The sequence below is a fragment of the Candoia aspera genome, chromosome 2 (assembly GCF_035149785.1).
Source record: "Candoia aspera isolate rCanAsp1 chromosome 2, rCanAsp1.hap2, whole genome shotgun sequence".
Classification (NCBI taxonomy): domain Eukaryota; kingdom Metazoa; phylum Chordata; class Lepidosauria; order Squamata; family Boidae; genus Candoia; species Candoia aspera.
Window position 1 is genome coordinate 147,149,674 of NC_086154.1, and position 27,346 is coordinate 147,177,019.

The 27,346-nt window shown below is 43.3% G+C and overlaps 2 protein-coding genes across 3 annotated transcripts; both read left to right on the forward strand.

Moving 5' to 3' along the window:
• Nucleotides 1-6,815: 6,815 nt before the first annotated feature.
• Nucleotides 6,816-14,170, forward strand: LOC134490118 (homeobox protein prophet of Pit-1-like). Its single transcript, XM_063292998.1, has 3 exons — nt 6,816-6,882; nt 12,524-12,771; nt 13,814-14,170. The coding sequence occupies exons 1-3, from the start codon at nt 6,816-6,818 to the stop codon at nt 14,168-14,170; spliced, it is 672 nt and encodes a 223-aa protein (XP_063149068.1).
• Nucleotides 14,171-17,317: 3,147 nt separating this feature from the next.
• LOC134490797 (RNA-binding protein 3-like) lies at nt 17,318-22,420 on the forward strand. Of its 2 annotated transcripts, none has more exons than XM_063294080.1 (7): nt 17,318-17,383; nt 18,327-18,441; nt 18,533-18,639; nt 20,977-21,082; nt 21,184-21,292; nt 21,370-21,434; nt 21,792-22,420. In XM_063294080.1, the coding sequence occupies exons 2-6, from the start codon at nt 18,339-18,341 to the stop codon at nt 21,431-21,433; spliced, it is 489 nt and encodes a 162-aa protein (XP_063150150.1). In that variant the 5' UTR covers nt 17,318-17,383; nt 18,327-18,338; the 3' UTR covers nt 21,434; nt 21,792-22,420. The 2 variants fall into 2 exon arrangements, with proteins under 2 accessions (XP_063150150.1, XP_063150149.1); XM_063294079.1 differs by having other exon boundaries at nt 17,322-17,383; nt 21,367-21,434.
• Nucleotides 22,421-27,346: the final 4,926 nt, after the last annotated feature.

Genomic DNA, 27,346 nt, shown 5'->3' on the forward strand with positions numbered 1-27,346 from the left:
CAGCACTCAACCTTGCTCACCACCTGTCTCCCCCACTACCAAGCAATCGCCCTCCAAAAATCACAGAATTAATTCACCTCAAAGGCTATTTATTCTTATTTGTGCCATCCCTGCATTAATGTTCCTACCTGTGGTGTGTACGAAAGAAATTAAAGGTATGTTCTGAATGCTGACCAGCTCCTATCCCCTTCCTCAACAAAGCTAAATGGTAACTCAAATCACCTGAGCAACTGGTCACTTCATTCAGGGAATGCCATCTCCAGGGCCCACGGAGGTAAGCCTTCATAATGGTTTTCCACCTACTCTGAAACTGTCCTAACAGCCAGGAACCACGCTGAGACAAGGAACAGGTCTCTAGTGTTTTATTACAGCTACATAACAGAAATCCTAACAAACTGAAGAAGCATGGGAAAAACCCAGACATATAAACCCCAAGGGTTAAGGCGGTCCCGATCTGTGTCTCTTGGAATGGCTGACCAATTCCTCAGTGCTACACATGCGCTTTACAGCCTGGATGGGAGCCCCCTGCTCGCCATCCTTACTCATGACAGAAACAGCATCCCCTCAGATATCCAGATGGTCCTTTTCCTTCTAGATTTCACAAATGCTGTTCAAGCATGATAATTCCATCAGCTCTTGGGTGCTGTTCCCTTTGGCAGTAGAAGGTCTTTTGACGTTGGGTTATACTAATGAATGTTCCCAGGGCAACACAAAGGTTTGTATAACATTTGTTTTCTTCTGTTGTTTTTATTCCAGTTTATAGAACTTGGGATGTTTGCTGCTTAGAGGCATTTGCAACTGGAGCAGTCTCTAAGCCTAGCACAAAAAAAGGAAAAAAGAAAAAAAAGAAAAGGTGATCCGCCTGGAATGTAATAAGAAAACTCATCAAAATTTTCAGAAGATTGGGAGGGGGGTACACAGGTGCAGGCCACAGAAGTGTTTCAGCAACCAAAAGAAAAATCACATGGAGGAAAGCAAGAAAGAAGCTGTGGTTTGAGACAGAACTAGTAATCCTGTTTAACATCTACATGAGACCGCTGGCCGCTGGTTGAGGTTATCCAACTGTCTGGGGTAAGACATCACCAGTATGTTGATGATACCCAGCTTTACATCTCCACTCCAGGCTGCCTGAGTGATGCTGTGGATGTCCTGTCACAGTGCCTGGAGGATGTTGGGGCCTGGATGGGGTGCAACAGGCTTCAGCTCAACCCAAGCAAGACTAAGTGGCTATGGGTGTTTGGACCTTCCAGTGCTGAAGATTTTCCATCTTTGGTCTTGGATGGGGCGGCACTGCCTCAGACAGACCTGGTGAGCAATTTGGGGGTCCTCTTGGACTCCCGACTCTTGCCAGAAGAGCAAGTGACAGCTGTGGCTAGGAGGGCCTTTGCCCACCTTTGGGTTGTACTCCAGTTGCACCAATCCTGGACTGGGAGGCCCTGCTCACTGTCATTCATGCCCTCATGACCTCCTGTCTGGACTACTGCAATACACTCTGCCTGGGGATACCCTTGAAGAGCATTCAGAAGCTTCAACTGGTGCAGAATGCAGCTGCAGTGGTAGTAAATGGTGTTGGTTACTCGACACATGTAACATAACTTCTCTGTGAGCTTCATCAGCCACCAGTGTGCTTCTGGGTGCAATTCAAGGTGCTGGCTGTCACCTTTAAAGCCCCTCATGGCCTGGGACCGGGTTACCTGAGGGACCATCTCTTCCCAGTTGTTTCTACCCATCCAATCTGATCTGGCAGGATGGGCATGCTCAGGGTTCCATCAGCCAGGGAATGCCAGCTGGTGGGACCCAGGAAGCATGCCTTTTCTGCCATACCACCCACCCTATGGCACATCCTCCCACTGGTGATCAGGATGGCCCCAACCCTGCTAGCCTTTCATAAGGCTCTAAAGACCTGGTTATATGCCTGGGCCTGGGGCCCCAAGTGTGTGAAGGGTCCCATCTCCTGGTTGTGCTAAGAACCATTGATTGTGACATCCTCCTCGGCTACTGTGTATTTTAATTTTTGTATTTATGATGGAAATTTGTCTTTAATTTATTTTAAGGCTGCTCGCTGCCCAGAGTCACTTGCTAAGATGGGCGGCCATAAAAATGAAATAAATAAATAAGAAAAAAAATAGCAAAGAATTATAAATTACAGAAATCTAGCCATGAAAGTGACTCTCTCTGGAAAGTCAGAGTAGCCAGCAGTGGGTTTGTTCCTGGCAAGAGTATTTGAGCAGTTTATCTCCTATTTCCTGCATTTGCCAAGATCCCAAGTATTATAAAAAACAAGACATGCCCAGTGATCCCTCCTTCACCCCCCCCCCAAAACCCCATCCACAGAACAGCTCCTGAGGAAATGGGAAGTCCGTAGCAAGATCAAACTTCTCTTGCTAAGCAGAAAGTGGAAGTTCCCATCATGCTGAGTATATAACTTGCAAGAGAGTGAGTTTCGACTTTGCCCCTTTCAGCTCTGTGTGTGAGTGACTCTCCTAGTCAAGCTGTTGCCGCTGAATGCATGGCAGAAGTGGGGTGAGTTAGAAAGGTGATTGGACCAAGTCAAATCATCCTCATGCTTCCATCCTGCTTGATGATGAGGGACTGGAAAGAGTGCAGAGGAGAGCAACAAAGATGGTAAGGGGCTTGGAGGCTAAATCCTGCAAAGAGCACCTAAAGAACTTGGTAGGTTTAGCTTAAAGAAGAGAAGGCCAAGGGGAGACATGATAGAAGGGATGCCACAGGGAAGAGGGAGTAGATGTATTCTCACCAGCATCTGAGCGTAAGGCAAGAACCAATGGATGGAAGCTTTACAGTAAGAGATCTGAAGTTGAACTAAGGAGGAATTTCCTGACCGTGTGCATAGGGCTCCAAGGAATCCATGGATCTGTTAAGCCTGACCTAGCCTGCAGTGCTCTTAGTTAGAGTCACTCAACAAAGGATTGCAGGGAGCAGCCCCCCGTGCTAAGAGAAACAGACGCAAGCACTTCAGGATCTGACTGGGAGATCTCTCAGATTCAGATGTTGACCACCATAGGCCTTTTCAGATATACCTCAAATGTGTGTATGGTATATATATATATATATATATGTTTACTTGGGTGTGTATTGGATGACTATCACTCTACGTTATGGTCTTCTGATCAAGTTCATATATGTTTACTTGGGTGTGTATTGGATGACTATCACTCTACGTTATGGTCTTCTGATCAAGTTCCTGGTGGGTATCCCAGTCAGTTCCATAGAGGAATGAGGTAGTGCTGGTACCATAGTGGTACTACTACATCATGATAACACTAAGGTACAAACGTAGGATAAATAAACTGTTCTCTGCCTATGATGTGGAAAATGCAACTTATACAGGTATCATACATCCCAACAGCACCCAATTATCAATAAGTACAAAGATCATAGGTACAAATAATTAAACAATCATTTCAGTTCATTATGGGTATAGATGGCTGTATAATCATTTCCCACACATGTATCCATATGTACAGTCTCTGTGAATGTGCATTCAGAAGTATGTCTGCCTATGCCCCTCCAGATGTTGCTGGGCTCCAGCTGCCATCAACTCCAACAAACAGTGAGGGACAGTGCTTTTCTGAACTTAATTGACTATACAGCTCACACCCAAAAGGGAAGAAAGGGAAGTTGCTCAACAGCAGTGACCTAAGCAGATCTACAACAGGCAATTTATATTTCCAGCTAAGTCCTCTGGCTTCTGATGCAGGGCAATAACCAAATAATTATCATCCTCTGAGGAGGAAGAGTTGAGGGAGGCCTCACAAGAAATGCTCATTACCCTATCAGTGGCACATCTCTTACCTCAACCCAGAAGTTCAGAATGATTGACTGTAAGTGAATAGCTTGCCTCATGCAAGTGAAGTCCAAGCCAGTTTCAAGTTAGCACAGCAGCCAGGTAAAATGAAAGAAAGGAGCATTCAGGGTATTATCCTTTATGGGTGCCAAGTCAAGAGGTCCAGAAGATTTCTAGTGACAGCTGACAAAGTGAGGTTCCAACTTTCCAATTTTTGGCAGCCTGAACCTCCCCAGGCCACAACAAAGTTCTTAATCAGCCTAGCAAGATGTGCTTGCCGACATACCCCATGAAGAGCTGGCAGTTCACTTGACTTCTAGAACCTCAGCTCTGAGGTCATCCTGTGATGTCATAGCCTGTGTCTGCTATCAGACTCAAGCCCAGCCTCCTAAGAGATAGCCCTAGATGGTTGGCAGCCTGATACAGAGCTGCAACTGGTATTCACATCCATCATACTCAGGTCATGGCAGCCATTCCTGCTTTTATCTTTCCCCTAAAAATCTACCTCTTTCACCTTGCTGTGTGCAAGCCAGCCCTGAGCTATTTGACTGATTGATTTAGAAGCTGCCCAACTCTAGAGTGTCTCTGGATGGTTTACACCTAAAATAGGAAAACAATAAAAAGAACCTAAGCATCTGGGCAGACTGCACAACAGCCAACCAAAGAGGGCTCCCTACCTCAAAGCTTGGGAGAACACCCAGGTTTTTAACAACTTGTAGATCATCATCGGGGTGGGAGCTATATGGATCTCTGGGGGGATCTTACCATATAGGTAGAAATCATGGGAGACAGGTGGTCCCTCAAATAACCTGGCCCTACGTCATGAAGGGCTTTATAGCACCTTGACTTGCACCAAAAGCCTACTGGCAACCAGTGTAGCACATGAAGAAGTGGTGTCACATGGGCATACTGAGGCATGCCCAACACTGCCTGCATCACTGCATTCTGGACAAGCTGCAGCTTCTGAATGGCCTTCAAGGGCAGCCCCATGTACAGTGCATTGCAACAGTCCAACCATGAGGTAACTAGGGCACGAGTGAGCATCTGGAGGGCCTCCCAATCTGGGAATGGATGCAACTGCCACGCTAGCTAAAGCTGGGCAATGGACCTCTTGGCCACAGCTCTCACCTGTTCTTCAAGGAGGAGCCGTGAGTCCAAGATGACCCCCAGATTGAGCACCAGCCTTGAATGGGGAGGTGCAACCCCATCTAAGACTCAAGATAGAAAACCCCCAGATTCAGGGGGCCCAAAACCCACAGCCACACCATCTTGGCAGGATTGAGCCTGAGTTTGTTCATCCCCATCTAGACTTGCACAGACTCCAGACACTGGGACGGGACATTGATAGCATCACTTGGCCAGCTCAGGATCAAGATGAACAACTGGGCATCATCCACATATGGATGATACCAGACCCCAAACCAATGGATGACCTCACCTGCCAGTTTCATGTACTGTAGATGATAAAAAGGAGGGGAGAGAGTGTCAAGCTCTGAGACACCCTGCAAATGCCTCTATAATCCAGGAAGCTAGACTGCAAAACTGCAACCCCAACTTCTACTCAGACTTCAGTGCAGCTGCTGACATGATCTTGTGATCAGGAGACAGGGCAGAAAAGGACCTGCACACTCAGTTATATGTGCATAATTTTCACTTTCGACCATGCAGGGCCAGAAGATGGGCAGAGGTCATGAACATAGTCCTCTGTGTTTCCATCTACATATAAATGGGAATCTATTTTCTGGCTTCTGGAAGGCCACTGTGGACTGAATATAAGGAGAGAGACACAGCTGTGGTAGTTCCCACCCACCCACCTCCCTATATTTTCACTTACCACATTCCAATGTTTGTAGGGGTAAAGGCATTAACAGTGCAACTGAAACTACTACCAGCCTCTCCTATTTATATTCACACCATGAATGAAATCTTACCTTTTCAAAGAGCTGGGAGCTCTTTTACACTCCTACCTTACCCTGTTGGCCCTGGGCAGCCAAGGCAAGAAGCAGGCATAAGCAAGACCAACTTTGCTGTGCTAGGCCACAAAAACCATTGCTGGAACTCATCCCACGGCCAGCAAGCACTCCAAAACCCACAATGCTGGACTAGCTGAGAATTCCACGCCCACCCCGCTGCATTCACACAGCTGCCAGACCTGTTTGCTTCCATCATACCCTTTTGTGCCTGGATTTGTTCTTAAGCTGCACAATTGTCACTATTAAAGCCCTGCAGAACAGCACGCGCTGGACTGCTGGGACACCCCGCCTCTGTGTGGGACAGCCAGGGTCTGAATGTGGTGAGGCAGCAGAGGCCGTGAATTAAACCCAAAGGGCAGAGGTAGGAGGTAGTGAGGTAGGCAGGGTCTTCTTTTGAGGCTGGGCGGTTCTGCTATTTCAAGGGATTTGCCTTGACAATAGAGAGCCATGATTGCTGGAACCTTATCTCAGACCTGGGCTGCCACCCACAGAGGGCCTCCAGTGCACTGTCAGGTGGGCAAGCATTCAACCTGTTCCCAAAGCAATTGGCATGCCTCAGTGCTCCCAGGTCAATCTGTGAATGTTGCAGAAAGTGGTAAGAAAAACACACTCACATCTGCCCATCCTCAACAGAGAGTTGCAATAAACTCTTAGGAAGACAGTAGCCTCCAGATGGAATTAATAGGCATTTTAGCTCATCAGGACACGTCTAAAGCACCTGTGCACATCTATCATCTGTGTAAAGGACAGCTATCTTTGGATGCCTTTGTGGTACACAAACCCACCTGCCAAGCTGCAGCCATACCCAGCGTTCAAGTACTCCATGCTCCTTAGTCTTGCTGTATCCCTTCTTCCACCCTCCCGTCTGTTAGTCATCTTCACCACTGGATGGTACACTCCAGGCCAAGAGGTAGGAGGTGTCTAGTAAAGCTGCACAGATGCCCTGACACACCCCCGTGCAGTCAGGTGAGAAGAGTGATGTCAGCCCTCGCTTAAAAGTTTGTGGGTGGGGAGCACTGGAGATCTCAAGGGAGATGGAGGGTGGACGAGCAGGCAAGAGGAAGAGTGTGGGGTTCACTGAAGCATATCCTGAAAGAGCTGGTGAGTTGAAGAGCCTTGGTCTACAGGCATCAGGGACGCTCAAAGGGCATCTAGATTGAAAGCAGGTTGAGTAGAAGAGACTGGGTTGAAGAAAATGTCATCAAAAACCTTGGAGAATGGGTTGCTGTGTGAAGAGGGTTTCAGGGTTGTGCTTATTGGGAGCCAGCACATTGCTGATCCATTTCCAAATGAGAGATCATGGAAGCTAGTAGTTAGGAGTCCATGAACATGTTGAGGAATGTTGAGGAATTTTTTTTTATTTTACAACTGGGATTGAAATAGTTTTCATTTTTGTACTTTGGTTCTCTTTTAAATTGGCCATGGTTGCTGTGGGATTTTTTTAAATTGCATTATTTCCTTCCTTCCTTCCTTAACTTCCTCAGATTATGGCAAGGCAAGAATACGACAGGAAAGTACATTACATAAATTTGGAGGAGGCCCTTTTGGCTATCTGGTCAACACTTTCCTCAGGGCAGAAGTCCAAATTAAAGCATCCCTGACCAATATCTTTCTTCTTCTAAAGCAGAAAAGGGCTTGGATAGAATAGCATAATAAAAGGACACATCTAGGCACTACCTACAGTTTTGATTGTCCCTCTATTCTGCCCCTCTCACTTCAATGCTGAGGTCCAACTCTGTAGATCTTGCAGCCTGAATCACTGGACAAAATCCCCAGCAGATAGTATCTCCTGCATTTGCCCCATCTTCTCTTCACACTGCAATGGTGGGAGGGGGAGGGGGAGAGGGACCCACTCTCTACAGGGCTACCTACCACTGTGAGGTGACCTCCTGGTTCCTAGGAAAGGGCTTTCTCAGACTGTGAAGGAGCAGAGCTGGTTAAGCCAGGATTCCTGTGTTCAGGGCAGAACTGTGACCTTGCTTGGTGTGGTTTTGGCTGGCAACTCTTCTAAGATGGGGAACCTTCCTACAGCCTCAACAAAAACATGGCATTGAGTTGAGGGAAGGGGGAACTTTTTCTCCTCATATAAGGCTCCCCCCCACCCCAAGCTAGGAGATAGTAGTAGGAGACTGAAATTGCTCAGGAGACTTATAATCCTCAGGGCAGGTCCTCCCCAAACTGATGGATGCACGCTTCTTAATGAGAAAGGTCTTTGGCTCCAATCTTGGGTGCTCAAATTCCTCAACACTGGGGTCCCAAATTAATTAGTTTCTCAGGCAAGGCCATTGTGTTGCCTTGGCTCTCACAATCTCAGGTTCTCCCAGAGAGTGGGGGCTGAAGCATCATATTCCCCACGCTTAATCCTAGCTATTGTGGTGAGATGGAACTGAGGGAGAAAAATACTGTTTCTACCACAGGACTTCATTATCAGCATATCACAATGCCTGATGCTCCAGCTGCCTGCTTTAAAGCAAACATTAAAATTTAAAATGCTCAGCAAAAGATGCACAACATGTCAGCTTTTCTCAAGAACAGGAATTTTGCTGCACCAAAGAGTTCCAGTGGCCGTATGGTATCCCTCTGTAGACAGTCTTAGGAGTTTAACACCATAGTTGACTCACTCAGTGCTGTTTCTTTAAACCAATGGTCTCCAAAGAGAAGATCACTACCCCAGGCATCTGCAAACATAATATATTGGGATGCAGGAAGAAAATATTAATTTATCTAAAAAATAAGATATTAAGCTATACTAATGTACAGGGTATATAAAATACAGTATTTGTATTTTGAGGATATGTTTTATAATGTACATATTGGTACAGTGTTACATCCATATAATTTATACATGAATAAACATATATGGGCGGGGGGGGGTCCGTGCTCAACACATGTTTACTGTCAGATAGTTTTTCACTATCAGACTGTGTGCAACTGAAAAAGTGTGCAACCGCTGTTCTAGACAACTTTATTCTTTGAGGGGCTGGCTCTCAGTGGGTGTAGGGAGGAAGGCCCTCATTAGTGGATGTAGGGGAGACGGTCCCATCCAACGTAGAGAAGGTGGCATGCCAGCAAGTGTAATGCAGCTTTTATGGCTTCTTCCAAAAACAAAAAGAAAGAAAAGCAAGGGAAAACAGAGAGTGGAACAGCCATAGAAATGCTGCAGAGTGTTTGACATTTTCTTCCGCTGTTTCAAAACCGTCCAAGTGCTTCATCTTCTCGCAGCCTTCTGAAGGGCACGTGCAGCCCACAGTCTCACGTATGAAACTCTGCCTGTCTTCACACATGGTGTTTAACCAGACCACATACCTGTATTGGCCCAATGTGTAAACTTGGTTAATGAGGCATGTGTGGCTTGGACTGAGAGACAAATCGAGCCCTGTGGCATGGTTTATGAGGCAAACTATTTGGCATAGCAGAAAATGGATTAATTTATGTGCATTGGAGCAATCTGAAGCAAAACCCTGGGGTGGAATGGGGGAATCAGCATTCCATTTCTTGCCCCAGCCGCTGTGTTCTCAACTGCCTTCTCGCACCGCTTTTTTGTTACCATAAAAAGCAGCCATTCAGATATTGTTATGTGTGTTTATACAGGAGATTATGGAGTGTGGGATTCAGCTGCCCCCTTCATAACACACCTTCTCTTAAGGGCTGCTGTACAGTTAGGTTTCCGTAAGATTTTCATCATTATCCCAATACGTTAATCAGCCCCCTCTACTGCCTTTGAGATCCTGCATAATGTAGGAAGGCTTTTTTTAAAAAAAATGAGGTAGGTTGGCCCACAAATTAATGCTAGCATCCTATCAATGTAGAATATACAGAAGGATTAGGTATGCATTTAATGTTTTATTTTGGGGGTTGGTTTTATGTTTTTATACACAACCCAAAATCTGGTGGCCTGAAAAGTCTACAAATATGGTAAATAAATATAAATATGGTAAACAAATAAAGATTTGGGGGAATATTCTGAGGGTTATAATTCCAATTTCCTACAATCTTTGGTGCCCTTTTTTTTTTAATCGTATGGCATAGCAGTTTGGTGTTCATGCTGCTTTTTCTTGCTGGGAAATCCTTGTGAGGTCCAGCAGCCAGATGTGTAGAGTATTGAGCTGTGACAAGTCACGTTGCCCAGGGTGCACCACGAGGAGGCTAGTTTTGGTGCCCATTATAGTACTGAACTGAAAATGGAAGGTCACAGACCCAAATGCCAATGGAGACACCTCATTTTTTCAGCGCCCTGTGGGGCTTTCCCCACTTGCATCTAACCAGAGCATAAAACATGCCTCCGACATCTTGTTTCAGCCATGTCCCCATGATGTTTCTTTCCTTTCATCCCCAGCCCATGAGTGAGCTGGCTTAAGTCATCTTTCACTGTACCAATCTTAAAGTAGGACACATTTCCACACGTTGAGGCTGACCTTATTCTGACACCATCAGAAGTGAGCCTCCAGTTATGTAAAATCTGCTAAACTTCATTGCCTAGGGCCTCGGGGGGGACTGCAGTAACTGGGAATAAAGGTAAGATAAGGGGCAGCAATAGGGGCAGCAAATTTAATGTCAGTTTTCTGCCAACTCAGTGGTAATAGTAGTTTATTAATTGATTAGCCCTGTGACCTTATCAATAAATACAATACAATACAACACAACACAACACAATACAGAGTCTAATACCAAAAAGAAAATAAATAAAATACAATAATAAAATACGTATGTGATAATACAAGGAGTCAGTAATCAGATATATGAATCTCCCTTACAGGATACCCCAATTTGTTCAGTGTATTGGGTTCTTATGACTGCTGCCTTAGTTATAAACTTAGCAGTTCTACATACTATATGCACATTAGAACCCAGAAGGTCATAGGACTAATCAATTAATAACTACTACTACTGCCAACTCAGTGGTGGGTGGAGAGCACTGACAACAATGGGGAAAGAGCCATTGAGTCTCTGGCAACTGCCCTAGGATGCCGGGTCCTAGTAAGGGACTAAAGGGACTGGTTCCCTGTTTCTGTATCTTGGTCCTTCTTATGCTTCAAAAATGAAGTCAGGCCTGGCATAACTAGAGTGACCAGGCTTCCTGGGCACAGGACATATCCCCCCAAAGCCTGAGGTTGGGGCAGGGGGAATGCCTGGTTCCCAGGAGCCCATCCTGGGCAATTGGAAGCAGCAGCAGCAGGCTCACATGACCCACAATGTGGGAAACAACTTCCATGTTTGTCATGCATTGTGCCTGTGCAAGTACTTGAAGTAGAGTAGGCAGGGTCAGCATGGCAACTAATAGCCCTAGAAACAGCAGCAGGTAATCAGGCTGTCATGATAGTGTCTGGGGTGGTGGTGTTTTTATCATCAGGTTTGGGGGTACTTTCTATAGGAAAGAGAAGATCTATCTCTCCTCAATTTCCTGACTCATAGAGAGATCTATTGCTTGTTAATGGTCCATCAACTTGATTTGACTTGGAAATCATTATATCTTTCTTATAATCAATCAGCCTTCCTTGCACCACCCATTACTAGCTCCCTCCACTTGCAATGCTCCATGAATCAGGAATGGCTGAGAACAGATATTATGAGATTGCTGGATGCATAGCCTTGGGCAATGGTCAGGAGTCTATGCAGGGAACACACTCACACACCTTTCAATGAGATACCAACTCTTCTAGGATCTTGGATGGGCAAGTGATTCACACTGCAGCACACAATGACTTCTTTGTTAACCCCCTAGCTTTATTTATTATAATATAGCAAGGTTTTGCTTAAGCACAGACTTAACTTTCATGCTCTCATACTCAACTTCACCAGAGAACCAAGCAAGAAACTTGAGGTGAGTGGAGAAGACAGATCATAACCCAGATGTTGTATTTACATGGGTTATCTTCCAACCAAGTCCCTGTCCAGCCCTCTTTTTTAATGTGCCAGTTTTCTCCACCTCATTTGTGCTCTTGTTGATTGTTGCTATTGTTGATGGGCTGGGTAGTTTGATGAGCAATTTTCATCTGGTGGCCAACTTCCACTCTGGTCTAGTTTCAGAGTGGGTCACTCACGGGTCCATGCATATCTAAGGCCACCTTTGCTTTGTTTGCTTTTTTCTCAAGCCACTGCCTACATACCATGCTACTAAATTCAGATAGTCCATACATTTGTACAACAAAATAATTTTGTATACAGCATAAGAGCACTAGTTAGAACAGCAAGTCTTTGGAATTAGTGGTAGTTCCTTCATTACAGAAAAGTCCTTCTAAACATTAACTTTCCATCTCTTTTTTGTTGTATTTTTGGCCCAGGACTATTGGGAAATTAAACAATTAATTAACATTAATAACTATGAAACTTAGGTCTCCCAGTTTTTATTCTCTGAAATCTGGTCATCTAGACATAACACCTAGGATGATGGGGCAAATGCCAGAGTCTGAACAAGGGCCTACCATTATTATAAATCCACTACCAAAGCTGATGTGATTCTATTCTATGAATGTGTAATGGATGATACCTCTTGGATATGGTACTAGGTACTAGTTACCACACCAAAGTACTAGTTACCACATTCACAAGGATGGGAACTATTCAGTGCAATTGCAGTGGGCCATCCTATCCATGTCAAGTAGAGCTCCTGGCTGCACCAGTCTGTAAAGCTAAGAATTGGTTAGCTCAGCGTGAACAACATTGGTAGTTCACAGAAAATTTGAATAGAGGCATCTTGCAGATTAGAGGAATGAGACGTCAGGGGATTTTCTTTTCCTTCCAGATGTGGAAGTTTCCCTCTACAAGAAATTCCCCAATGTTCCTGGCCTGGCTGGAGGCTCCCTGCTTTCTCCAACAGTCCCTGACTCTCTGCACACAGCTGCCATTCCTACCCGCCGTCGACACCGCACTACCTTCAGCCAGGACCAGCTAGACCATCTGGAGGCAGCATTTACAAAAAATCGCTACCCTGATATTTACTGCCGAGAGGAGCTGGCCAGGGCTACCAAACTCAACGAAGCTCGCATCCAGGTACCTGATCTAAAGAGCCAGAGAACTTCTGATTAATGGGCTACTGGACATATTAAAACAGCCCGAAAAGGCTTTTTAGAAGCTGGGTAAATACAGCAGCCATGTGTTATCCCTTGCTTTATACCAAGCAATCAGTTTTCCATCAAGGGTGCTAATGGAGGGTAGGAGCAGAATTCATCATGAATAGAGCCATCCCCTTTTAAAAAAAAATTATGGCAACCCTTTCTCTTTTCCTCCTCAAATAGCTGACCGCCAGGCAAGCAAGAGATTCTGTTTGCTAGAGATCTGAGCTGATTGCTTGTATGAGGCCGCTAGGCCGAGGGCCACATGAAACTGAGGATCATATGCCCACCTGTTGCCCATCCCTGCTACTGTACATGCCATCACAGGTTAAAGGATGTCTGATTTTAACTATTTAAAACCACATTCTTCTCTTTTATATTTTGAACTCCAAGTGAATTTATTTCCCGATAATATTTTTACTGTTTTCTTAATCTCATCAATGGGTTCATGGATTTGAAGTTGGTATCCACTTAACCTAAAATATTCACTGTGATGCATACTATTAATAATGACATGCTTTAGTTCTAGATGAGAAAATTTGATGCATTCACAATCTATGAAAGTCTATGTGGAGCGGTAGCAGCTAATCACTATAGGCTTTGGAATATTTATAAATCTGTTAATGAGGGTTTCAGCTGCATGTGCAAAATCCAGGTACAGTAGACTTTCAGTTAACCAGAACTCAGGCAACCGGCACGCTCAAGCAACCAGAAAAAAAAAAACCCGGTACTCTCAAGCAACCGGCAAAAAAATCTGTATCTCTCTGCTGCCATCTAGTGGGTATTAGGGTTTAATAGTAACTCTCAAGCAACCAGAAACTACATTTATCCGGCATCTACCAATCCCCATGGGTGCCAGTTAACTGAAAGTCTACTGTAGTCACTAAGAACCCCTGTTGGCCCTTCAGGCAAACATGGCTGTTAGGCAATTTTGCCCTTGCTGTTTTATTCATAATCTGCTTTTGCTCTGTCCTTGTCAGGTGTGGTTCCAGAATCGGCGGGCAAAACAGCGAAAGCAAGAACGGGCCCTGCCAAAGCCAGGCACGCCTGCTGTTCTCTCTATCTGCCCCATCCCTGCACCCCCTCCTCGACAGTTCCAATATTCCCCCACACTTGGGCCTCATCCTCACTTACCCCACTTCCCTTCCACCTATGCTCTACCACCCCCCTCTCCCTCCGCTACTTCCGCCCCTTTTCCTTGTCCTGTCCCCCATCATCCTCAAAGCTCTCGTAGTCATGAAGACTGGTATAGCTCACTGCGCACCATGGGCTCTACAGCTACCCCATCCACTTCTGTGATCTCTCTTAATCTTGATCCCGGTGCTCCCTGGAATTAAGAGCCGTTTGCTTGCAGGGATTGAGGAGCAATATAGGGTAGAAGAGATGATTATAAAGATACCCAAAGGCGTCTTGCTGATTTTTCTGGCAATGCTGTTTTCTAGGCACACAAAATGTTTTCAGTTTGAAAGGGACTGTGCTTGAAACTTCCTAATTCTAGGTTCGACACAGAATAGAAACCAAAATCAGCTGGGCTGCAGATGGCAAAAAATAAACTGTGAGAACCAATGTGAATAGCAATAAGTGCAATTTTAACAAATGAATAATGAAAGAAATGTGACTTGTATCTCTGAATAAAATAAAATAAAATACAAACTTTGATCTAAACAAATGACATTACAAAACAGGCTACAATCTGTTAGAACCCTTGACCTTGGAAGAGTCTGTAAACCAAATGCTTCAGGCAGATAGGCATGGCATAACAGTCTTTCCCAATCCCTTCAGATTTTTCTGTTTAAAGGGATGGCAGACCATTTCCTTTTGGCTGCCAAGAAAACCATGTGGATATATCCATGTAGTCACTAGCAGCGGAGTTCAGTCTGTTCAGAGTTTTACCATGTTTTTCCCTCAGGGGAACATACATAGCACTTCTCTTCCAATAGCTTCCCACAACAGTCCTGCATAGTAAGCTGGGCTGAGCACAGTAAGTCGCTCAAAGTCACCCAGTGTATTTCCATGGTTCAGGGTAAATTTGAACCTGGATCTCTCTGGTCCTAGTTCCACACCATAACAGCATGCTTGTGTATGCATACTGTATTGAAATATAACTTTCTTTACCCTCCGACAGCATAATGCCCATGGTATCAGGGAGTGAAAAGTGCTTTAGTCCAGCAACAGCTGCTTGCCAGCTCAGTAAACCACAGCTAGATTAACCAAGGATAAGCATACCCTGCAAACACAGCCCTTTCTGCAACTGGCTCAGAACAGGCTATAGCAGCTTATAGCAACACCAAATAGGGTACAACAGCAAAAGCAAAGATCAGTGAGGATATCAAACAGAAACCTTGGTGTAAAAATATGGGAAGTTATGACCATATGGAAGTGTTGCTATTGTAAGCTATAAAATGTTCTGGGGTGTTATTATTTTTATATGAATTTTGTACACCTGTACCAAAAAGCTGTTTTAGGGTTTAATTTCTGGAAGGAGGCTAGATAAAACCCATTTTTCCACCTTGCAGGGACACAAATGTGCAATCCCATTTATTTACCTAAGTAGATACATTGTTGTTGGTTGGTTGGTTGGTTGGTTTTTTTGGCATTCAATCGTGTCCAATCCTCAGTGACTGCCTGGACAAGTCCCTGCAGTTTTCTAGGCAAGATTTCGGAAGTGGTTTGCCCTTGCCTTCTTCCTAGAGAGTGTGACTTGCCCAGCTGGCTTTCAGGCCTGAGGCAGGCCTAGAACTCCCATTGCCTTAATGACTAGACCAAACTGGCTCTGAAGTAGACATGTAAAGGAATGCAATTAAAATATTTCAGTTTCTATACACATACCCCAAAGGGGCCGAGCTTGCAGTGCACTTCCCTAATTCTGACAAAAGTGGCAAGATCCTTATTATTGTCATGCTTTTAATCTTCTGGGGGAGGGTTGTGTATGCTGCTCTGTACCACTGGGAGTAGATCAACATATTACATCTTGGTAATAACAGCTACACAAAAGTGCTCCTCTCCACAGCTGCCACCTGCAAATCTGGTAACAGCTGAGGATCAAGGAGCATTCCCAGACTGCACACCTGCCCTTTCAGCTTGAACCTCAAGTCCAGTTTGCTGTTTACCAACAGCACTTATTTTGGGGGCAATATGGTCAGGCTATCCTGGTAAGCAAGCAGGAGCAGATCATGGTCCTCTCAGCAGCACTTCCTGTCTCTAAACATACACCAAACCCAAGGGGAAAAAGGAGCATGTGATGGGAGTCCCTTGTGCTTACCCTAGCAACTACGTGCTAGATACCTACATTGCAAAACTCAAGTTATCTTGTCTGCTAGAATGGAAGTTTTCAAGAATGGCAAAACTTGCATCTCCTGCTCTTTCACACATTGGACAAGAGAAGAATTGAAGTGACAGTGCATGCTTTCTAATTCCCATCGTATTCAGTGAGGAAACTCTGCACCAACAACTGATTATGCTGACTGGGCAATTATGGGAGTAAAGAGTTCATGGCTGGAAAGCATCATGCTGGCCAGAAAACCCTCACTTAGATGATCTCATGAGTAGACAGGCACACAATTACATTGTTAAGCTCTGATAGAAGCTCCTTTTTAAACTCTTCAGAATCATTTATTTATTACTGGATTTATAAGGCCACACAACTCAGTAACGTGATTCTGGGTGGCGTACAACAAAGAACAAACCATAAACCAAAAAAGAACCACGTAATGTTAAGGGCAGGACTTTCTTTCCAGTAGGACAGGTAAGCATCTTTCAATAGGCCTTTCTTCCTTTTGTAGCCAAGCGGGCAATTTCTTGTCCTCTTGCCTAATAACCGGGCAACCTTTATGTCAGAACACACCAGCTGAAGACGCGCAAGCCCCCATTACTTGAACGGGGAAAAGACAGGAGTATTAATTTCCCAAACTCTTCCATGGGGCTACCGTATCTCAGCCAGAAAAATCCAGACAGGAAGTGGTAGCTCCTGAAGTGCGGGAGAACTCTAGCTCTCTGCCCGCATCTCGTGGTCGTCCAGAGTTCTGCACTCCAGTTATGGCAGCCATGCTCGAGCTGGGAAACACCTGCCTGCTCCTTCCTCGTTCCGTCCTCTTGCGCCGCGCGCGGAAACGTGCAGTCAGACCCGGAAGTGGAAGCACTTTACAAATACACGTATCTCAACGTAATGTAGGAAATTTTCCAGAAGACACTTTCACATCAAATGAGCTAGCGGTCGTGCTTGTGTCACTTAGCACTTAAGGTCCACCTACGAGTCAACCGAAATCTCATCACTGGGACTCTGCCTAAAGAGCTTCCTTCCCCGGGCGCCACACACCCCACAAGAGGAAACGGTAACAAAAGCGCGATCAGTGGCCGAGCCACTTCGCCCTCGGTGCGCACGCGCATTACCCGACAGCCATAGAACGGCCCTGTGGCGGCCACGTGATAGCGATGGGGCGGGACCCGATATAAGCGTCGCGCGGGCGGTGTCTCGGCCGCATTTTGAGTACTTCCAGCTAGGAGGACCTCTTGTACGTAAGCTCCAAAATCATTTCTTGGTCCCTGTGGGGGTGAGGAAGCTTGCCCGTAGCCTACTTATAGGGAGGCTACGGCCTCCTGTTCTTGGGGAGCGGGAGGCGCGCGAGCTTCCGAGCGCATTCGCACGGTAGGCTTTCGGAAGGCGAGAGGCTTGCGTTCCGAAAGCTTCGCCAACTCCGAAAGGAAATAACGTAGCCGTGCCGTGCGCATGCCTGGTGGATGCCTGGCCGAGGGGGGGAAGTGGGGGCGAGAAGGAAAGGAACGCTCCCTCGCGTTGGGTTAACAAGATGGCGCTCGGGGCGCAGGGGAAGCAGCTCTCCCTCCTCTCCTCGCTTCTGCTCCTCCCAAGCCCCTGCAGGGATTCTGCCGCTTTGTTCCCTGGAAACTGATAGGTTGGGCTTTTTTGCTGATGGGGAGTGTGGCTTGAGGCATCCTTCTTTAAGGAACCTGGATCCAAACGGGGCGCAGGGAAAGTTAACTTTGAAATGACGGGAGGGCGGGAAGAGGCTCGTGGGCAGCTTCCGTTAGCAGCTTGGCAGAACGTTACGGTCACGTGGAATTCCGGATCTGATGCCCTGTGACGTTCGGAGCCATGTGCTCAACTCACAGGCCTGGCGATACCCGATTCGTAGATTCGCCGCAATGACTTAGGCGGCGGCGTGCGGAGTAATTTTTATTTATTTATTTATTCGATTTCTACAGCCGCCCATCTCAGCAAGTGACTCTGGGCGGCTTACAACAATAAAATGGGAAGTTCTCTGCGGAAGTCCGGTATTTTACGAGGTTTTTTTGTACGGCGGTCTCCTGGTAGACTTGTTTTTTTTCCTACCATCAAAAGAAAGGTTTTTTTACGTTTCTCTTAAGGAAATGTCCGAGTGGGGACAGATGGGCGGTGATAGAAATATGATAAATATAAATAAACACATAAATGTGTCTGGTATATAGCATCCATGTTTCTTTTGGTTTATTCTTTAGATTCTCACCATTATGTCTTCTGAAGAAGGAAAACTATTTGTTGGGGGGCTAAACTTCGATACTGATGAACAAGGCCTTGAACAGCATTTCAGCTCTTTTGGTCCTATTTCTGAAGGTAAGCATGTTTGGCAAGTAAAGGGGAATGAGTTGCTGTTGAAGGTAACCAAAGGAGCTTAATTACTTCTTCTACTTTTCTGGGTTCACAGTTGTTGTGATCAAAGACAAAGAAACACAGAGATCAAGAGGCTTTGGTTTTATCACCTTTGCCAATCCTGAGCATGCATCAGATGCCATGAGAGCAATGAATGGAGAGGTGAGGGTTTTTTTCTTCATTGTATGATTTGTTGTTACTACCACTGTCTTAGTTTGTCTAGGTACATTACGTTTTTCATGTGCTTAGTGAGGTGGTTTCCAGGAAGTAAAACTAGCACTGTAGTATTTAGCTTTTAAAGCATCAGGACTTATTTAGGCTTGACATTTTTTCCTTTTAACTTATCAATTGAGCCTTTCATATTTTCTTACCTAACTGACTAGATTACTGGCCTCAGTTATACCCATGCTATGCTTAACATTTTTGGCTAGTAGTAAGGAAATAATAGTTTTTGTACAGCTTGGTCAGTATTCCATAGACACAACTAAATATAGTTTCCTTCAAACATGACCATCCTATTCCATGCAAGCTACAGTGTGCCTGTCTTGCAAGGTAACATATTGTTGCCTGCTTTTCATCATTGAGGAGGTACGTTCTGCATACTGATAACACTGAGGATGCTGGAGACAGTGGTTGGAATGAAGGAACAAATGAGGATGGAACTGCAGAACAGTTCTATGAAGGAAGAGTGGATTGAGTTAAGACTGATGCCCTCACAATATTGCAGAGGTGAAAAGTTTAAATAACAAAGGGCATATGGGTATGGTAGAAATGAGAATGTGTTGCAAGGATGGAGAGGTACAGTGAGTGATATTGCTGTAAACAAAATCTAGTTTGATTTCCTTTTTTCTTAATTCCTGTTTATTTTGCTTGCTCAGCTCACAGGGTGGTTGTTGTGGGGAAAAGAGGAGGAAGGAGTATTTGGTATGCTCACCGCCTTGAGTTATTTATAAAAATAATAAAGGCAGGATAGAAAATAAAGATTAAAAAATGAAATTTTTGCATTTTGCACAATGTTCACCTTGAAAGGGAATAGCATGATGAGTATGTTTTTCTCTTGCAATGCTCAGCCAAATAAAATAGTGCAAGAGCTTTCATAGCTGATATATATCACTTAAATGCATGTTTGTTTATTAAATTTACCATCTGTCTTTTAAGAGCCAAAAGAGCATTTCTATAATAAAAAGGCAAAACTCTCCAACCACTTCTACAGATGCATACATTCACATTGGTCTCATAGGGTTGTGCCTATTGTTAGAGAATAATTCCCTACATCTCTGGGATACTTCTTCACTTAATAATTTCTGAGGTGCTTGGGGGTTGGCTGAGAATACTGTCAAGGATATTTCTGATGGAGTAGCTAGGCTCTTTTCCTTCAAGCTTTTCCCTAAGGATATTTATGATCTTTTTCATCAGAATGCATTTTTCCCCCCAAATGTCTTTTGAGAACTGTCTCCTTTCTGTGGTTGAATGTTTCTAAATTTCCTGGATCTTTTAAGAGTACTAGTATTTAAAAGACCTGAAAAATAATAACTGGCTAGGGCAGGGTTTCTCAACCAGGGTTCTGTGAGAGGTCCGTAGGGATTCCCTGGGAGATCATGATTTATTTTAAAAAATATTTCAAATTCGGGCAACTTCACATTAAAGAGGTAAGTTTCATCTATTTTTAGTTTAAGAACACTGTTAATGCCTGTAATGCAGTCCTACCCATGAAAAACATATAATAATTTTGTGACTTTGGGCCTATATTTGAGCCTGAATATTTCAAGGGTTCCTCTAGGGTCAAAGGTTGAGAAAGGCTGGCCTAGGGTACTGCAGCAAGATAAAATTTAGGTAGATCACTGTGCTTGGAGCCTGATGTTAATTTGGCATGACTTTGTGGAAGAAGAGTAGAAAATAATTATTTTCTATATTATAGTCTTCCAAAGAGCTGGTGTGGTTAATGAGTAGCCTGCAGTGTGTTTGCAGTGTTAGGGAGAGCGAGTCTGGGGTAGTGGTTAAGGCATCAGCCTAGAAGGCAGGAGACCAAGAGTTCCAGTTCCACCTTAGGCAGAAGCCAGCTGGGGACTTGGGCCAGTCCCTCTCAGCCCTGGGAAGCAGGCAAGGGCAAACCATTTTCAAAAAGCCTTGCCAAGAAATCTGCAGGGACTTGTCCAGGGAGTCGCCAGGAGTCAAAATTGACTTGAAGGCACACTGACACCCCCCCCCCCAAATATGATTGGTCCAGACATTTTGTTGTTGTTGTTGTTGGGTAAGGTGCCTAGAATTGTTCTGGAGTTGGGGGGCCTTTAAATTTAATAAATTCTGACTGGAAACTTTATGTTGATTTGACAATGTCATTTAGCATTCATATTACTTCCTTGGCTAAAATCCTATTTAAAATTTAAGAAATGGTTTTATGTCTAGAAGAATGTGCATAAACATAATCAGTTGCATTCCCTGACACTTAATTTCTTTAATCAATTAATTTTCTCATTTAAAGTATTTGTTCATTATCAGTCTATAGATGGGCGCCAGATCAGAGTGGATCATGCTGGGAAATCTTCTCGTGGATCCAGAGGTGGCTACTTTGGAGGCAGGGGACGAGGTCGTGGCTATTCCCGAGGTAAGAGCAAGGCAACAGGGATAAATGATGCGTCGAGCGAAGGGTGGAATAGGTGGGTTTCTGAAATTCAGCTGTCACTGAAATACTTTTTTTCACTATAGGTGGTGGAGACAGAAGCTATGGTGACAGAAGCTACGGTGGAGACAGAAGTTATGGTGGACGTTATGACAACCGAAGTGGAGGCTACAGTAGTTCCCGGGACTACAGCAGGTAATTGTTGTGTATTTTGTTTTACAAATCAGTTCTGTGGGAAATAGGCATAAAATATTAATCCTTGTTTTCAGAAGCCAGGGAGGTTACAATGATCGGTACTCCTCAAGTGGTTCTTACAGAGACAACTATGACAACTGAGGTAAGTAGGCCTTGGAAAGGGAGTGGAAAAATTGTCTTGTCAAAATGCCCTTAAACTTTCAGTGCCCCAACTTACACTGGATAGTGGCAGAAACTACAGCTACTGAGTTAATATCAAACATGTTTTTTCCATGTATCTGCCATTGATTGCAGGCCTTCATTCACATTACTGATAAATAATTTGAGTGCATGTTGGACCTTAAAGAATTAAGTTTCTAGTTGAGAAGTTGTCTGAGTGCTAACTGGGGGAGGGCCCAAGATTCCTAGTAACACTAATCTAAAAGTATAGGAGTGGTGAATTGCTGCAACATGTCCATAAACCTGTGCCTTTATGATTGTACCTGCTTCTTGTCCTCAGCTCACACCGAGTAAAAATCCTTCCTGACTCAAGATCGTCCTTCCAATGGCTGTATTTATAAAGATTTTTGGAGCTTCGCTGAATCTTGTTTAGTTACCTACATGACTTCCCCTTTATATAGCTTTTTTCACATGTAGCCTGAAAGCTTCCTCTACAAGATGGCCTGTTAGACTTTACTCAAGAGGGTTTTTTTCAAGTGGTTTTTAAGCATTTTTGAAATCCAGTTTTATTTGTCTTGTTTTCTCAATCCAAGGTTGTTGTTGTTTTTTTTTAACTTCATACATGGGGCCCTACAAATTAAACCTGTTGGAAGCTGACCAGACTTTTGAAAAAGTACAATCATTTGATGTTCATCTCTTGGCATAACAAACAAGGGTGACAAGGCAAAAGAATCTTGGTATTATTAAAAAGTTAAATAATTCACATTGGTCATAGTAAAAGCTATTTTACTGTAAATTAAACCTATAACTCGAATGCATTGAGAGGTTCTTGAAAATGTTTGTTTATATTGTCCATTTTTTACTGGAAGAAATATGCATAATTCAATTAATTGTATTTGAAGTGGATAAGGAACTTCCTGTACTGAGTTTTTGGCTTTACGAAGCCCATTAAAATCCCATCTGAAACAATTCTCTGTTCCTGATGTTTGCACTACACATCTATGATAATTTAGTAGCTACTAAGTAAAAGCATTTTAGGTAAGGCCTGAAATGGTACCCGAGTAATGAGGTTTTATGCATGCCAAGAGTTCAAAAAGCAGGTGTGAAATACAATTCTGACAAATTGGGAGGGATAATAGGGATAGTTAGGCTTCCCCGTAAATATGTTTAAGCAACGTCCTGGCATGACTTAACACCATTATCTGTACAAGATTATTAATGTTGTATCTTGATATCAAATGAGTCTTGGATTGTAAATGGGTACTATCAAATATGATCCAAATCAGCATGGCCAATATATGTTACTCTAGAAAGTTTGAAGATGTGTTGGGATCAACATTGCAGTGCTACTCGGGGAAATAATTTTTACTGCTAGGAGGGCAGTGGCTGAAATAAAAACTGCAGCCCAGAGATGACTGTTGGTGAAGTAGCTCTGGAGACTTGCATTGCTAATAAGGATCCCAGTGGGATTTCTCAGTACAGTGGCACTTCAAAAGTTTTTAAAAACTTGTCTTTCAATAGTGAATTTAACTCAGATTTGACTGACTAGTAGTGATTAATCAGTATTTCTGGTTTTTAAGTCTATATTGCCATAGAAACAAGATGCTAAGCATAAAAGTTTGTAAGCTGTATAGTGACATTTGATTTTGTAATGTGTCAACACTAAAATTTTCAAGTAAGTTCACTGAGTAACCTTTATGGGTTGCAACTTTAAGGGTAATGCACTTTAGTACTGGTAATCTTAGGGTGGAGGACATGGGAAGGAACCCACCTTGCTTGTACAAATGCTCCTAAAAGTAGGATATGTCCTACTTGGTTTGGAAAAAAAACGGCTTTGAGCTGGTAGAGAAATAAGCTTTTGACATTTGGAAGGCCTGAGGCTTCTGTTCAGGTTTAAGGCTGGACTGATGCTTAGCTGGCCCTACCTGTAGTTAGCTCTGTCCTGTTCTTACACTGTGAGAATTCTCTGCTAGCATGTGGAAGCCAGTGTCCTTGGAGACCCCGAAGTGTGTTGTCCTCCTTCAGTGCGATCCATGTGAGACGAAAGCTGCTCTTGGCTAGTTCATTTGTGGAAATAGTCCTGTATTTCGAGGTAACTCTTTTGCTCATGTCTGCATCTTTTCTCCCATAGAGCTCCATTCTTGCTGCAGCAAACAGATCTTTATTATTGGCAAATCTGGGGTCTCCTTGGACCCTAGCAGAACTTGGACTCGATCTGTTTTGTGTTTTGTTTTGTTTTTTAATCCTGGGGGGGAGGTCCTGCCTGGCTCCTATAACTTGACATTCTACTTCAAAAAGGAAGAAGGCAGTCAGCTAAAACAATACTCAGATTCATTCAGCTACCTCTCTGTTCTCATTTTTTTCCAGCCTCTTGTGTTTTATGAAAACTTGGATTGTTACTTGGAAAGATGTTTCCCAATAAAGTCTAGCTTGGGTGTGGGAGGCTTCTAATCCCACCTCATAAAACAACTTCAGTATATTGTGATTTTGGACAAGGGCTTAAATATGGGAGAAAAATCACATTAACTTGGGGAATCTCCTTAGGGCTAGGTGAATAGCGTCACCTAGGCCTGGAGTATCCTGTTAGATCTGTATAATTGCTAAATACTTTGAAATTTGGAAAGAACTTCTTTTAAGTGATACTTATTGTTTGCAGGTGAGAAGATTATAGTGGCTATTCTGCCCTAAAATAGTAATCCTTAGACACTGAAGTACTGAAGGATGAGACGGCTGCTTCACCTGGTGTCTAAAGTCATACTATAAAGTAAGTAGAGTTTCTTCCCTCAAAGTAATACAAAAGAATACACCTATTGTGAGTTTATAATTATTTATTTATCAAATTTATATGGCCACCCATCTCTCACAAAGTGACTCTGGACAGCATACAATCAAGCCAGCAAAACATACAGAAGCCATTTAAAACAATTATAAACAAAAGCAAGGTGACAAGAGGGAATGCATCAGAATATTATACATGATGCAGCCAATAAGCCACAACAGCCCAGAGTCCCTCTTTTGGGGGAGATGGGTGGTAATTAAATTTGAATAATAAATAAGATACACAAACTCCCTGCTGGCAGGGGATCCCCAGGTCTGCTGAAAAAGCCAAGTTTTAAGGGATTCCTGGAAGGTCACATGGGTTGGGGCTATCCTCACCTGGTTGGGGGCCGGGGATGAAGTGTGCCTCCTGTAAGGCTGAATAGAAGTTGATCTTCATAGGTGAAGTGGAAATACAGAAGTCTGAAAATAATAAAATAGTACTCAATGATCTATGGTCATCAAAGGTTTCTTACCTCTGCGCAACAATGACTGACTAGCACATCCTTTCTTTACAAGACTTTCTGTATCTGCTGGAATAGTGTGACAGTGAACCAGAGGAAGATGGGAGGCAAGATCGTCTATCCAGTCAGGTTTGTTTTAACAATTTGTATACTTGATATAAGGGAGGTGGAGAAAAACTGAATACAAGTTTTTGGGTTTAAACATGCCTTCTACATAAAGGCTTTTGGTGCAAACTTAATTTACACCAGCTTGGTTTGCGTTAAACAATATTGGTTCAGTATGCTAATTGTTCTTATATTTCATATCAGATTGCCGGCATTGTTGGAATTCACACCTGTTAGGATTGTTATAACGGTGTCGTCATACCAGAGCAAGAGGACTTTCCACTAGGTTGTATTAAATCGCTGGAAATACGTGTTTCGACAAGGACTTTTTCCTAATTAGCAGACATAGTTTTATCAAATAATCAACATAAAATTGGAACAAGTCTTAATACCTTACTGAACTTCTGTACTGATGGATAATTATTCCTGTGCTGTAGTGATTTTGGAAGCTGGGGAAATGCTACAAAAACCATCTACCTTGGATGTACATATCTGCAGTAAAGTTGTGCAATGCTTGGCCTAAAATTTACCATGAAGAATGTCAAATCAGAGTAAGATAATCCTTAATGTTTGTTTAGAGCTTTTTTTTTTTTTTTAAAAACATACATACATTCTCTGTGCCCTAAAGCATTTTTGATTTCCAAAACTGTCAACATGGCAGAGTTTATAATAAAAGTGCACTGACTGAACAGTTGCTGGCTTAATCATGTATTCTAGTTGCTTTCAGCGGTTTAACATAATCTTAGTATGAAATAAAGAACGAGCACAAAATCCTACACTTCAGGTATTAAACCAATGTAGCCCTACCTATATGTTCCTGTAATACTTTATACAGTTCAACTTCATATTTAAATCGGCTCACTCAACAATAGAGGAAGGAAAGGGGGAAAGTAAGCAATGGAAATTTTGATTTAATTTTAACAGAGGAAGGAAAAATGGGGAAAGTAATGGAAAGTTTAATATAATTTTTTAAAAGTGAACTAGAGATAAAATGGTTGTTCAAAAATAGAGAACTGAGTTCCTCAGTCAAGCATACAATTGACAAAAAAATGATTGTCCTTCCAATTCAATAATTTCAGGCCATAGATGAGAAGCATCATTAATATTTCCTATTAAAAGCCAAGCAGATCCTGTAATAGGTTGTATCTTAAATGTGTTCTGTAAATAATATTTATAAAATGCTGTTTAATTTGGTGATTTGGTTAAACATCAAATTGGTTTTATAAATAAATACTAGATTTTTATCCCCCTTTTTTATATATATAACTCAAGGTGGCAAACATACCTAATACTCTTGCCTCCTATTTTCTCTACAACAGCAACCCCGTGAGGTGGGCTGAGAGAGTGACTGGCTTAAAGTCACCCAGCCAGCTTTCATTCCTAAGGGAAACCTAGAACTCACTGTCCCCTGGTTTTTAGGCCAGGACCTTAACTGCTACACCAAACTGGTGTAGTTTGAATTGGACTAGAACATCAAATCAGAAGCCTTTGATTTGAATGTTTTTGTAGACAGTACTTGTTCACATGCCAAAACAGCTTCTTAAAAAAGATTCTTTAAAGAATCTTTAAAGATGTGAGAACTGACCTTTGTTTGAGTTGAGGAAGACTTTATCTCACCTTCCTGCTCCACTTTATTCAGTGTACTGAAATATATTTTACTAGTATTCCTATAATTGCTCCACATCTGCATCCATTTCTGTGAGTTGACTTCACTGTTTTTCATAACACCTCAATATGCAACCTCCACTGAAGGAATAGTCTACCGACCTGATGGAAAGGCAAAAAATGAAATTTCCAAATTCTGCAAATGAAGTATTGTAATTTAACTGTGAAAGCACAACTAAGAGTTGACACTGACTTGATGCACGTAATATAACACTACACAAATGTGTGGAATCAAATTTTTCAATGTCTCAAATGTGATTTAATCTGGCAAGTATAATACCCCTTGCTTCCATTTTGTTGATGTAACATGATCCCTGAATGCGGATACAGATGAAATGAAATTCAGAATAATAGCAGTCTGTCATATATTGCAGGGATGAAAAATGTGATAAAACGTAGGTCACTGCTATCCAATCCATGATCCAAACTATCAATAGGGTACATGCTTTGGATTCTCATGGAACCCTGGTTGAGAAACCCTGGATTAGCAGTTTACTTCTAAACTATAGTCTTTCCTCTCCTTCAGCAAAACATTCCTTTTATCATCCCCTAAACTGGGGGTAAGGCGTTTTGCAACTTAATTGGTTTTGGCTCATTCTCCGTTATATTCTCTCGGAAAGGGAAGTGGGAACACGATGAATTGGAGGCCAGCTGTGGCTGCTGCGACACGTACACGGCCGTGCTCTTTAACGAGGGCCGTTCGTGTACGCCTGTTTACACAGACGCAATTCCTAGCAAGCGAGCGCTGATAGGGCTGCAGGAGGAAGGTGCAGGAAACGGATGAGGGGGAGCGAATAGTGGTTCCGCGGTACGTACCGCCTCTCTCGTCTTCCCGGAGCAGATG